General features: G+C 41.8%; 1 protein-coding gene across 1 annotated transcript; it reads right to left on the minus strand.

Moving 5' to 3' along the window:
* Positions 1-1,010: 1,010 nt before the first annotated feature.
* On the minus strand, positions 1,011-13,711 carry nr2f1a (nuclear receptor subfamily 2, group F, member 1a). The gene is made up of 3 exons (XM_075468749.1): positions 12,362-13,711; positions 10,472-10,999; positions 1,011-6,555 (listed from the first exon to the last, which is right to left on the minus strand). Exons 1-3 carry the CDS (start codon positions 12,792-12,794, stop codon positions 6,281-6,283), a joined length of 1,236 nt encoding a protein of 411 aa, XP_075324864.1. The 5' UTR covers positions 12,795-13,711; the 3' UTR covers positions 1,011-6,280.
* Positions 13,712-13,938: the final 227 nt, after the last annotated feature.

The raw sequence follows: 13,938 nt of genomic DNA on the forward strand, positions 1-13,938 counted from the left end.
TTGAGCTGCAAACACTCCGTAACATCCGATTTACTCTTTCCCCATTAAAACCAAGCATTTCCTTTCCTCTTTTTCCTGGTAGGTAGTGTGGTTTATTCCACACATGTAAACACCACCATGCAAGCAAACAGCTGTAGGCTACACGAGAAAAGTTGCACATTGGAGTTTAACGCCACGTGCTTATTAATTTCTTGATACACACATGCATAAACGCATACACCCACATAAACAGACAAACGTCCATCCTCTTTCACTTTTTACGTATGTATCCCTCCTCCCCTTTCTCTCACACATCCCTCTCTCTTTCTCACTCACTCCCCCTGGCTTTATCCGTTTCAGTCCGAGGAACACACACGAACACTGTGCAAAAGACGCACACACACACTGTGGAAAGACAGGGAGAGAGAGAGAGAGAGAGTCAAAATGAGCCTTACTTTTCTCCCTTTTTTTTGCCATGAATCTTCATCCATCCGTCGCTGACAGGGTTTGACTTGATCCAACCGCATCTTCCTCCTCAGTGCTAAAAAGTCCGCAGTAAAGTGCGCTTTAATTAATATGTTTCTGGGCTGTGTCCCGAACCCAGAAGCTTTAGAGAGGGGAGAGGAGTGCAGATTGAGACATATTGAGCCCGCTTTAAAAGGATCATTTCATCATGTGGGAGGTTGGGACACACAAAGTTTGGACCCGTGACTGGCATTCCGGAGAGACATGCATATTTTAAAACAACAAAGCAAGACAGAGACCGGGGGCCCCGGGGTGGGAGGGGAGAAAACTTGGAAAGAAGTTACTATCAGATGAACAGCTGTCATTGTTAGGCGAGACTTGAGCCCATATTGAGATATAGTCGTCTGGAAAAAAAGGGCTTGTCTAAACCATGTCATTAAAATTCTATATATCATTTTTTTAAATCTTTCAAGTTTTCAGACTTTTATTTAAAAGAAATTTGCTATATGAATACCAATGGAAAAAACAAACAAGAAAACTCAGATGTTTTAAATTTCTGTTACTGGTCTCATAGTATATACCTAATTTATTTAGGGATACTGGTGAATAACATCCTCGAAAGAAAACAATTTTACAAACGTTTCAAAGCTTAAAAAGACACTAAATTCAGCCACACTACTACATATCTTAAACAGTCATAATTACCCCCCCCCCCCTCCTATTTTGAATCTTTTCAGGGAACAGATTTTCTTTTTTCAGATTATAAAATATGGAAGTAATGACAAATAGGATTTCCATTTAAAACGTCTCCCATTTTGTCACGTCACAAACAATTGTATCTCTCTCAAGCAAAGCCGGTGTGCTTAGCGCTGTCACTTCTGCACAGTTTTTACAACATCACTCCCTCATTTTCCCCTCTGCTTTACCAGAGGCTTTTTCCTCTCTTGTGCGAGGGGTCCATTCGTGCAAGAGGAGTGGAGAGGGCATAAATAAAAATGTGCTGGCTGTGACGAGAAATCTGTCCGCTGGAAATGAAGGGCCAGGGGAAGACAACGGGGGGAAAATGCATGCAGTGGTGTAGAGCTGGATATCTCTGTTAGTTGTCAGCGTTTAGTCCATGGCTGTGGAATGCTAATGAGTTAGGTCTCTCTCCCTTTCTCTCCTTCTTTTTCTCAGTCCCCCTCCTCCTGTCCACCCCGCCTTCTCGCTCTCTCAGGGAGAAAAAGCGGATCGATAGCTGACCCGATGGTTTTGGCCAATGCTTTATTTATCTGGCCAGGCAATGATATTATCAGCCTTGAACGTTATATACAGCAAACGTCTTCCTAAATCAACACAAAGAGATCCGCTTACACAGCGATCCGGGCTTTCTCACAATCACCTCTCTCTCTCTCTCTCTCTCTCTCTCTCTCAACCAGCAGCGAGAGCACATACGCTAACGTACGTTTGTGGATACACGCTTTTACGCACGGGCTTGCAAGGAACGTGCCAGCACACAAACACTCAGAAATACCTTACAAATATAGACAAAATTACAACCACTGCCTTGCACATAGTTATGACAACCGTGTATGTGCACACGCGGGGGTGTACGCTCGTAAGCAGGCAGGCGTCCCCTTGTGTTACATTCACAACTAGGCTCATTTTATATCCCGAAGGGCTGGATTTGATCCATGGCTTAAAGGTTGCCTATGTGGTCTGCGGACAGATCTCAGAACAGCACACTGTAATCACACGCTATTCCTCAACATTGACTGTGTGCAGTCAATACAACAAGAAACTCAGGCTGGATGCTGAGATACAGCAAACAAGTCACAGAAATCCATTTAATTTCGGAAATTAGTCCTCCCTGTGCGTTCCCAGCCATTTTGCAAGCTTGTGTGGATGAGCTGCGTAGCAGACACAACGAAGCACTTGTCCTGCATGTGTTGCCATCATTTTTACGCACAAGACAATATGAGAAATAAGTCGTGTCATACTTCAGAGCGGCCCCCATTCATAGACAGAGCCGCTATTTGAAAATTGTTATTGTCTCAAACAACAGCATTTGTCAAATGTGACCGGGAAAACGGGGCTGCTATAAGTGAAATGTAGTGACGTGTGACGCCAATAGGACATTTCCACTCCTGCAGAACACTGCCGGTTTGCATTGAGGGTTTTGGAGAAATAGGCTCGCTGACAACCTGGGATAATAAATGTTTCGCTTTCAGACAGATATCTCAAACGTGAAATCGCACCCAGCTGCTTGTGTAAAGCAAACAAATAGCCCCCCGTGTTAGGAGTCCTCCACTTGTGGTTTGATGAATGAAACCAGACAAAGGTAAATGGTTATTTAACTCATTTCGTAGTAACACTTTGCTAACCAGAGTTTCCGAAATTACAGAGACACAAATGGAGCCTATAGTGCACCACATATCCATCTCCCTTACCCACCGCAGCTATGGGCCATCTGACAGAAAATTCACTCTCCTCCTTGTGTATTTTCCCTTTTCTTTTGTTTAACTAATAATAGATTATATAATCAGATCGCAAGGTAAATCTGACGAGAAACGACTAAGTAAAAAAAAAAAAATATATATATATACAGCAGTTATTTAAAGCACAGCATTCCAATATTCAACATATTACATAATATACTAATTTAAGCCTCTATCAAAGAAAGGAGAGTCAAGACTGGTCTACAGCCTAAATACAAATGATCACTGTTTTGAGTCCTCGTGTGGTTTTTTTTTCTTGTGTTGCTATACTGAAACGTTAATTAGGAACACATGCCACCATTTCATCTGTTTTTGAACTACTGCTTTATATAGCCTACAGTGTAACAATACTAGAACAGAATGCTCTCAGCAAGAGGATAGAAGACAGTTACTCTGGAGGGATTCTGAATTTGTTGTGTGGAGACAAACAGCTGAAAGCTGCGTTGAATAACCCAGTAAACAATCTAGCCCGGACACGGAGCAACATAAAACAAAAACGACCTGGACTGTTGTGGTGGTCACGGTGAAGCCAACTTGTTCTTTGAAACACAAACATTTGGCCTCTTCTTGAAATATAGTCCTCATAGTTATCCAAGAAAGAGTCATGTGGATGACAGAAATGAAAAGAAAAGAAAAGTTGTAAATTTAAAACTGGCAAATAATTTTAGGGCTTTTGGATGAGTTGTTATGGTTGTGTTTCAGGATTTTGTGTGATTTTTTATATTGTGTGTGTAGTTTTTGAAAAAAAAATCATCTATTGTCTTTTTTGCTGTGTTCATTATATCTTGTCTGTCATATAATGCAGAAAGGGAAGGCCCCATCAGCTGATTTTTTTTTTTCCCCTGATCTAAAGCTTGGGGAGAACTATTATATCCACACCAACGAAACAACTATCCAGTCTGCAGAAATATCACAATAATGCTTGTAGCTCACATCGTTATGGACCCATAGGTACAGGATGCAGGAACAGAAATCAGAAACAAATATAAAAATGTGTGAGAGCATCTGAAGCAAAAACTACCTCATCCCTCCATAACAACCAACTAATTAATGCTTCAACACTTCTTAAGCCTTTGAACAGACAAGCAGTACAGATGAGTAGACTTCTGAAACTATTACCCCTCCCATCATCTTAAAAGGTAGATAACAAAATGGGTAATGTCTAACTCAGAGATTGCAACATGCTACAGCAGCTTCTGTTCAACTCTTTCTCATCACTGCCAGTCAGCAGATGAAGTTGTGGGCAAAATGGCACACAAGCAACACATTTGATGATGAGGAGGACTAACGGGCAAAGCTGATAAATGTCAATCCTAAATCCCATTTTCTTCTTTTTAACGCTCCCCACTTTTATCACATTTTTGCACTCTTACTGTTAGTTTAATGCAGTGATGCCAGCCAGGGCTGCAGGTAAATAACTGGGCTTCTTTTCTAATCTGTGGAGGAAATGGAGGGAAAACGAGGGATCGGACGCTCAGACAGACTAACGCAGGGACAGAAACTGTGTGTAACCCATCTAACACATTGTGGACTTATCGATGTACTCATTACACTCCGAGTGTATCAGGTAAACCAAGGCCACCTATCTTTCTCTTTCTCTCTTCTCTTTCTCCTCACACACAGGCACACACTCACACGCAGACACTTGATTTCCTTCTAACACGTTTCTCCTCTCATTTGTCTCAGCATTGGCTCCACGGTCTCTCTTCCTCCCTCCCTCGCCTTCCTCCTCTCCATTCCCACACAATGCATCACACTCGGTGTTCCTATCGACTGGCTTACATGCTGTAAAATACATTTTCCAGATTGATCACGCATATCACAGCAGCTTTGCAGCGGGGCCTAACCCTTTTGCCAAATGACGCCCACATCAATACCGAAGCATGCAATGCACTATCAAGGCAGAGTTTTTAGGAATAGGGGTGAGGCGGGGGGGTATTGTTTGGTTTATGGAGAACCACCTTGATTAAGCCACGGGAGGAAGGATAGAGGTGGCACTGTGTGGTGCACAGGCTTCCCTTGCTGTCTGGGAAAAATATTAAACATTAATGCGCTCACAGGCTGGCAGAGTGCTCACTGCTGTGGTTCCTCACGTTTTGTCTCCCCTTCTTTGTATCCGCAATGCCAGTTATGCCAGCTGTTCTTTCAAAATGTAATATGTAGCCTACGTCTATTGTGGCATTACCATACTTGATCCCTTGCATCACCTCGTTTTCACAGGTCGGTGCAGAAGCAAACAATGAATTCAGAATAATATGTTTATAACCCAGGTTTCACTTGTGCTTTTTCATATAGAAGCCAGGAGCGCACAGAGACAACAGACCCCTCTGATGGTTTAAAATAAGCCCGACCACATTGACATTTGCTCCCAGGAAAATGCTTGAGAATGAGACATTGTTGCCTATTTCTTTTTTTAATAGTACAGTCACCATCACACAACTTCATCAACCGACCTTTCTGCAAAAAGCTGCATCATGGAGTAAGCAATTGAAGGCAACAACCAATAAAATTCAAGAAACAATGAAAATTTTCAAGACGAAACAAACAAAATGTATTTGAAATGATATATTAAAAGTGCTTTTGATTTTCATGTCTCTCCTCTTTGACTGATGATCGACTCCACACGCACTCATGGCCCGGAGAAAAGGCGCCCCAGACGTCCTGGAGTAAAAATGTCAGTAAAAATGTCCTCGAGGTCAGTTTGCTGCAGTTGCAGGTCCATCGTATCAATTGGGAAAAAGTTCAACCATCAGTGGTGATATTGTCACAGCGATTAGACTGTTTCTTATTCGTCTAAATTTCTTTATTTTTTCTGTTTTTAAATTTTCACTTCAATTTTAATTCTTGGAGAACATAGCTTCGACAACATATATCGCACTCATTATAAGAAGCAAAAGGTTATATCAAAAAATTATTAGTATAGAATCACAGAAACCCTGGTTTAGAACCAGAAAAAATACAAAACAGAGAGGTACATAGACACAGGACAATTCTTATAATTGCTTGGAAACATTATTTTCCCGCTAAGTCTTGATTCTTTTTTCTTACTGCGCATATGATGTTTTTCATTTTATTTGAATTTTTTACAAAAAAAAAAGGAAAATAAAGACTAGTATTTTACAAAATGAAGAGTATTGTTCTTGAAGATGAGGGTGGATTTACACAGGTGTAAAGTCCAGTTCCAATATTTTTCTGTACATAATGTATTCCATCACAGTCCCAGAAGACAGAAAAAAAGTAATGTCTTCCAAGTTTCTCAGAAAAGGTCCTATATATAGTCTTCTTGAAGGAGGATGGGGTGAGGGGTGCTGAATTTTGGTCCTTTTTTTCCTCTCTTATTTCCTCTTTCATATGAGGGATCATTGGATGGACATGTAAGGCCAGTTGAAGCTGCTCCCGGATAATAGCATATCCCTGATGAGGGTTTCAATAGGAGTTTTACCTACCAAACGGACGAAGAACAGCTGCTCGATTACCGAAGAGGAGACGGTGCGCAGAGAGGGAAGCCGCAGCAGGAGCTTGCCAAAGCGGCTGGGTTGGTTCGGGTACTGGCTCCTCACGTACTCCTCCAGGGCGCACTGGGATTTCTCCTGTAGGGACTCGATGTGAGCAGCATCCGACAGGCCACAAGCGTCTGAGAAACACACCAAAAGCACTACAGTTAAGATCCTTACTTATCTGAACCCCGGAGTACAGTTTTTTGAGGAAAAGTCACTGAATTCTGATTCTGATATACATTTCGTAAAACAAGTCAAGCAAAAACTGTGGGCTAAGAATATATCACTGTAATATAGTTTCTAATTATGTCAGGTCACCATGGTTGCAGAAAAGTGCATCTCAGGGGAACTTGTGATATCACGTAGCATACACATAGGGCCTATATCACTTTTTCCCTTCCAACTATTCAACAAGACATAACACTCAAATTATAGTGCTGGTGAATTTGCCGATATTTTCTTTACAATTTTCGAACACAGAACCACATCGTCAATTTCCGTCCCTATTGAGCCTTACCAAGCGCACACCTTGCCATTCCCAATATATATCCTGCAAAGGCTCTCTGGTTATCATTCAGCACCCGCCATTACATGTTATTGACAATGTAGAATGAACAAACAAGCTGCCCAAACATGCTACATCACACTGAGCGAGTGGGACTGTCATACAGAATAAACAGGGGACTTGCTGCTGGGGTAGAGGATGTACAACTCAGTGGAGGGTATCGCTGCCTGTTCTCACAACAATCAACAAGAATATAGAGCTAAATGTCAGAGTTGTATAAGTGTGTTGAGAAGTGATGGGGCAGTAAAGCTATGGCGAAAGGTATAGGCCCAAATGCCGCTGCTCTTTATGTCTGGACTCTAGGGATTCAAGTATAAAGCAACATAAACGGCACTGATGAATCTGAAATTACACTGGATGTAATGTGACCTAATTACTCTGCAGTAAGCTGTTAAGTGATTTCGCTGCTCTTCTCTCCATAGACCACTCTTGGCCTGTTTTTCCATGTAGCCTATAGGACAGTCCGCTGAAAGCAATCAAATTTATTAGAGGAGGTGAAGTCAATAGTCACAGAGAAGAGACATAAAATGTCAGAAAATGAGCATGTGCAACAAGGCGAAGCGTGCTGGGTGTTCACTGGCGGGTTCTGCAGCCACGCTTCAAGATAGACAAAGGCATACGAGACTTGTTAGTCTCTTGCGTGTTTTGTCTGTCTTAAAAGGATCTGTTTTTTTTTTTCACCCAAACTGAGCATACATATTAAAGTGCTGTAAATGCAAGCAGCGTAACCGCTGGCATATATGGTCCCATAAGAAGTCTAGCTGTCCTCAGAAGATACTGTTTAGAGCTGTGCTTTTGTGGAAACTACACATGAAAGGCTGCTTTAGTTTTCAAGCACTATACATTAAGCTTTGGACTGAAGCTTTTAAGCTTATGCGTAATTTCTCCCCGCTATAACTCACTATCGCTAGACACAATAACCTTATGAACCCAGGGGCAACGCTGAGATCTCGGGGTGATTTACTGTGACCTTAGTCCGGCTGGCCAAAGCCCCATGTGTGCAAATCCCTATGGATTAAAGCTGAGTGTCTCTTTTAAAATCTTCAGCAATCGATACGGTTTAAATTAATTACATTTGGAAATTTCTCGCAAAATATAGCAGGTAGCTATTTGGCATGCATTTTGCAATGCAGTGATATAGACGATCCAAAGCATTTCAGAATATATGCAGTGAATGCATACGTAAAGAGAAAGATGGTCAAAGACACCCCACAGCTTTCCATAAGGCCTCCCTGTAACCACTGCACCCCACAACCTCAAGGCTGAGACTTGGGAGCAGATAGCTTCCAGATCCAAACGAGTATTTCTGTAAGTTAACAAAGGCACACATCACGACATGCACGTGTGGGTAAGGAGTTAATATAAGACAACGATCCAGATCTGTGGTGAAATAGTTTACTCAGGCCACCATTATTTATGCATCAAATACTGACAAGGCTAGTGTTATTAAAGGCAAACATTCCCCGCTAATCTTGGCACAGTGCCACGTGACTTGCTGTAGCCGACATCAGTTGTAGCCTATCACACAAACTAAGTGATCTATTAGAAAACATGGGGGATGTTAATGTGTATATGGAGTTTCTCTGGGTAATCTGGGGTGAATTACTGGAACGCCGTGCAATAAAAAGATATGATCAGATGTGTCACAGCACACGGTTACAGTTGCAGGATGAGAAGGCTAATTTTGAATAAAGTCAATAAAAAAATCTATCAAGTGAGTTAAGACCGGTAATTGATATAAGAAAATACGTATCATGTGCGTAAAATTATATGTCATCAGAATGCCGTCAACTTTGGCGTTTCAAATTGCCAACACCCCCCCTTCCCTCCCATCTGAGCAGTAATCATTATGGTTTCTGAAACTTATAATGTAAACAATTGCAAAGTCACCAAACAGTAGCATTACTTAAGTGATGAAAAAAGGAACCTAAATGTTGTAGTTGGTTTAGATTAAAATGCAGATTCAGATTTTATATTTACAAGTTTAGTGAGCAATAATTTAGATTTTGTATCATTTAGTCCCTGATTATACTCACCTTATTACTATATGCACACACACACTCTCTATGGGATTTTGAAATAACATGAGCAATTACGGAAGTAATAATATAATATAATATAATATAATATAATTTAATATAATATAATATAATATAATATAATATAATATAATATAATATAATGTAATATAATATAATATAATATAATATAATATAATATAATATTGGAATTTTTATAGGTAATTAACATGAGTAGTTGTAGATCCCTGTAAAGTTTCATTAACAATAAATAATTATTACTGAAATATTCTAAAAGACAAGTGTAGCCTCTTAATGTAAAATCAAATTATTGCGCTTTTAATGGATCTTTACTTCAAGTTGAAAACACATCTGACAACCATCATAAATATGGTTATTATATCATAAACGTGTCCAATTATAGAATATGTAAGCCTTGTTTTCAGATTTATTTTTTATTTTTTAGATAAGCCAAATATGAGAGCAGTGAGGTCGAAACTTTGAGGAAAGTTAAGAAATAGTTTTGGGGTGTGTAAGTGAGTTCAGACTTTCCTTTCCAGAATCACCAGACTCCTCTGACATAGCAGGCCTAATGACACCAAGCGTACACAACTAACTACAAAATAGCATCTACATTACGCAGCGAGAGTAAATAAGGACATTTAGAACCGTGCCCCAGTCAGCCATCAATTAAGCTATCAACAATGTAGGTTACTTTAAAAAAACTGCTGCCGATTACTTTCAAAGCTTTGAGATAGGAGAAACTATCCTCAGTATCTAAGACAATTAATAGATCAGCTAAGATGAATCCACTAATAAGCTGTGTTATTAAGTGCTGTTCTGTCCTACAGATGCACTGACATACGAGTCAACTTCCATCAGCCTTTTTGATCTCAGTCTGTTAGGGATTATTTCCTGCCCCCGAAGACATGTGTTTGTGCACGAAAAACAAGGATAAAAGCATGCAGCGACACTCATAAATGCATCAGCTGTCATACATCACCCACTGACAGACTATTTCATCTTTACGCTCAATTATTTGACACCTGTTCCAAAATTTATGGGCACGAACAATCTCGGTTTTATATTCAGACAGGCTCAAAATGCTTTAAGCTCAAAGAATACATACTATTTACCGTGCTATTGTAAATTATCTCAGATTTTAAAAGGCTTTGAACGGAGAGATGCACTTAAATACGTGATGCACTCACTCAGTCTGGATGTGTTTACACGTCTTAGGCAGCGGCCACAACTGACATGGGAATGCATGTAAGTGGATATGAAGCAAGCTTGCTGACAAAATAGCTTTTTCATCGACAACACAAACATCTCGAGCACTCGGATCTGTGACCAGTCGATATCTGACAGCCATATTCTTGATGCCACCGCCCCGTAAGCCTCACTCCCACTACCAGAACCAGGCCTCCTATGAATATAGACATGTTCATGTGAGACATGTTGGACACCCACCTGATGTAAAAAGCACGATGGCCTTGAGGCAGCTATACTCTGCCGAGTCTACGTGCAGGGTCTTAAGCTTCTCCACTTGCTCCTGGAAGATCCGGATGTGATCCATGAAAGCCACGACGCGATCCGCGGACATCGGGGAGGCGTGGAGGCCCGCCGCGGCGAGCAGAGGGGCCACATGCAGAGGCATGGAACACTGGGCCGCGTTAAGCACAAACAATTCGCTCCACGTCAGCCTGAGAAGGGACACCTGGTCGGTGATCTGCAGGTCGGGAAAGAAAGGGATGTTTCTCGCCCACTCCACGGCGCTGAAGAGCAAACGAGCCGCCAGCTCGCAGATGTTCTCGATGCCCATGATATTGTTGGGCTGCATGCACTGGCTCCCGTACCGGGACGTCGGATAAGGTTCTGCCCGCAGCAATAAGGAGATGTATCCGGACAGATAGCAATGGCCATTCAGAGGGTCCCCGTTCGTCAGCGCGTACTGGCCTGGGTTGGGCTGGGTTGGAGGCATTCGTCCTCGCTGAACCGCTAACAAAAAGAAAGAGAAAAAGAGGAAATGTGCATCCAGGACTGATAAACATTGTCCACGAGTGGTACAACCGTCAAGGAAGCTACAACTAGTGTGTTTATTCTCAAACATTGTGCACTGAAACAGAATTTTTTACAAGCTTTTCAAAACACACTGACTACTGTATAGAGATGGTAACACTGTAATATTACAAAGCAAATTATTCTATGGGCAACATGAAAAATTCATGCTGTGTTCTCCAATCTTCACCAATTTGTCTTTAGGGACACAGACTATCAAGCAGGGTTGTGTGTAGATGGAAATACACTGTCTCTGATAAATAAAAAGCATATATTTTCAGTTTTCCAAATTTAACAAACGTAACATTGTGGACATTTTAAGGCGTAATGGCATATTACTTTAGCAAAAATATTTAGACGATGCTTAGGTTATTAAACAAATGTTAACTATGGCCAAACATGTAACTAATATGATTGACAATTAGCATTAAATCCAATATCATTTATAGATTTAGCCCAAATCAAAAGGTCAGCTGGGAATAAAGGGGATTCAGCAAGTGTATTGAAAATAAAATATTAATGCAAGTCAGTGCACATTACACGCCGACTTGTAGTTTATACTGCAGATAATAGACTGGAATTGAGGGATGTCTGCATAAACTGGCATCAAACACCTGAGATAGAGAGGAAAGTTATACGGCCTGTAATGCAGCAAGCAAAACAATGAGCCATGGACAACTTCAACGACATTATTCTGTGTGTCTGAGCTGTCTAGTCAGCACAAGCAGCCTGAAAGAGACGTGGCTTTGTAGTGTGTTCTTTTTACATTCTCACACACACACGGGTCACAAATCCTACTGTACAATTATGAATTAGTAAGCTTACTTAAGGTACTGTTAGGGATGGGACCATTAGGCTTTCACACTGTACACACACACACACACACACACGCACGGACACACTCAAAGAGACACGTACATGCACACACATATACACTTCTATTCTGCGCTATTCTTCTGTATATGAAATAGAATTTTTGGACCTTAACCATTTGCTTGCAAATGGTAAAGTTTAGAATACAAGAATAATTTTAAAAAATGGTAAACTGGACGAGCCGCTTTGTTCAGGCGACCTGCATTTACAAGTATAGCTGCTGTGGCTCCAATGGCCTTTTACCCTCTCTCACAGAAACAGAGAGACGAACCACTCATGCAAACATCCCTCAAAAACACGGATAGAGTCTGCAGTATGCTCAGCTATGGAGCCTGTGACCTTAATGCAACATGGCAGCCCTGTACGCCTGCTATTAAGATGTGTGATCATGAATGGGCTTTAAAAAAAATAATATATATATATATTCACCTTCCCGCCGCATTCCCACTTTTAAACACTTCTTCAGTCGGCAGTATTGGCACTGATTTCGGTGGTGCTGATCAATGGGACAGTTCCTATTGGCACGACATGAGTATGTTAAGTTCCTCCGTACACTCCTCTTGAAGAAACTTTTGCATCCCTCGCAGGTGAACTGGCCATAGTGTTTGCCGCTCGATTTGTCTCCGCAAACCACACATTCAATATGCTGCTGACTCTGTCCAGAATTTTGACTCCCCTTGTCCCCGGCGGTCCCCGGCGTGGACGGGGGTCCCGGCTGGCTGGGGGTCTGCGGAGTGTGCGGCGCCGCCGACGCCGCTTGCTGCTGCTCCCTCGCCGGCTGAGCTGCTGGGTTGGGGCCGCTCGGAGGTCCTCCGGCCACGTCTTCCTGCGGATCTCGCCAGACGCTAACTACCATTGCCATATCTCGGCCCCGGAAAGTGCTATAAAGCGAAATGATCGCTGACGTTTATGAAGCGAAGAGGAGAAAAAGGGATCTCAAAAGACAGGGCAGTGCAAAGTCAAATCGGAACACGCAATCTCATATGGGGTAAGAAGGGGAGTAAACGCGATCAATACATTCAAAATACAGGAGGGCGACTGAAAAGGCACCCGATCAGGATAAGCAAGTATCGGGAGGCCAGTTCCAAGGTAAATTGCAGTCAGCCATTCAGGAATCTCTAATCTTGTAGGAAAACCCGAGTCCAGACGTAACAAATTGCAGTTAGATATAAAATAGCCACAAAGGAAAGGCAGGAGCGATTCACATGGACGCAGGAACAAGTATTAAAAAAAAAAAGAAAAAAAACCTTTTTGCTGGAAAGACACGCGATCCAAAGTGCTGCGGAGATAAATTCCTTTCTCCTTTCTTCCCCTTGCTCCTTTACACTCCCGTCTTCGTCGTATAGGAGGAGAGAAAAAACTGAAGAGCTGGATTTTTACATCTATATTCTTAAATAAACCTCATCATCTCGCCCAGCAGCGAAAGAAAACCGCGTCGCCGAATGAAGTGCCCATGTATAGTTTCACCTCTCTCCAGCAGGAGGAATGGAGATACGAAGAGAAAAGATAAAAAAAGAAGAGGAAAAACACCAACTACTAATAGAATATGCAAGAAGAAGGAGAGACCCAAAAATGAATGCGCTTAAACGGGAGGACCAGCAGAGCAATGTTTCCGAAACGGGGGATCTGCGCGAATGTCTGTATATAGTGAACTTTGACACTACTATTGAAACTGACACGTTTCTATGGAGATCGCTGCGCCTTATATGGTGCTCATGTCAAGGAGCCAAGAGAGGGGCTGCTGGAGACTGATAATCAAAGGCGACTGACTGGCCAGAGCCCTGCATAGAGGAGGAGGAGAGGAGGAGAGGGGGGATAGAGGGAGAGAGAAAATGGGAGGCTAAGGTTATAGCCAAGCCCTCTCTTTCTCTCCATTGGTTAGAGTCCCCCTCCGTTCATCCACTGCAAAAAATGTCCATCTCAATAAGTCATTTGGTCTCGTGTTCAAATGTAAAAATCTTATTTTTCACTTAAAATGAAGTAAAACAGAGCAGATTGCAGAAATC

The sequence above is a fragment of the Odontesthes bonariensis genome, chromosome 6, assembly GCF_027942865.1.
Source record: "Odontesthes bonariensis isolate fOdoBon6 chromosome 6, fOdoBon6.hap1, whole genome shotgun sequence".
NCBI classification, from domain to species: Eukaryota; Metazoa; Chordata; class Actinopteri; order Atheriniformes; family Atherinopsidae; genus Odontesthes; species Odontesthes bonariensis.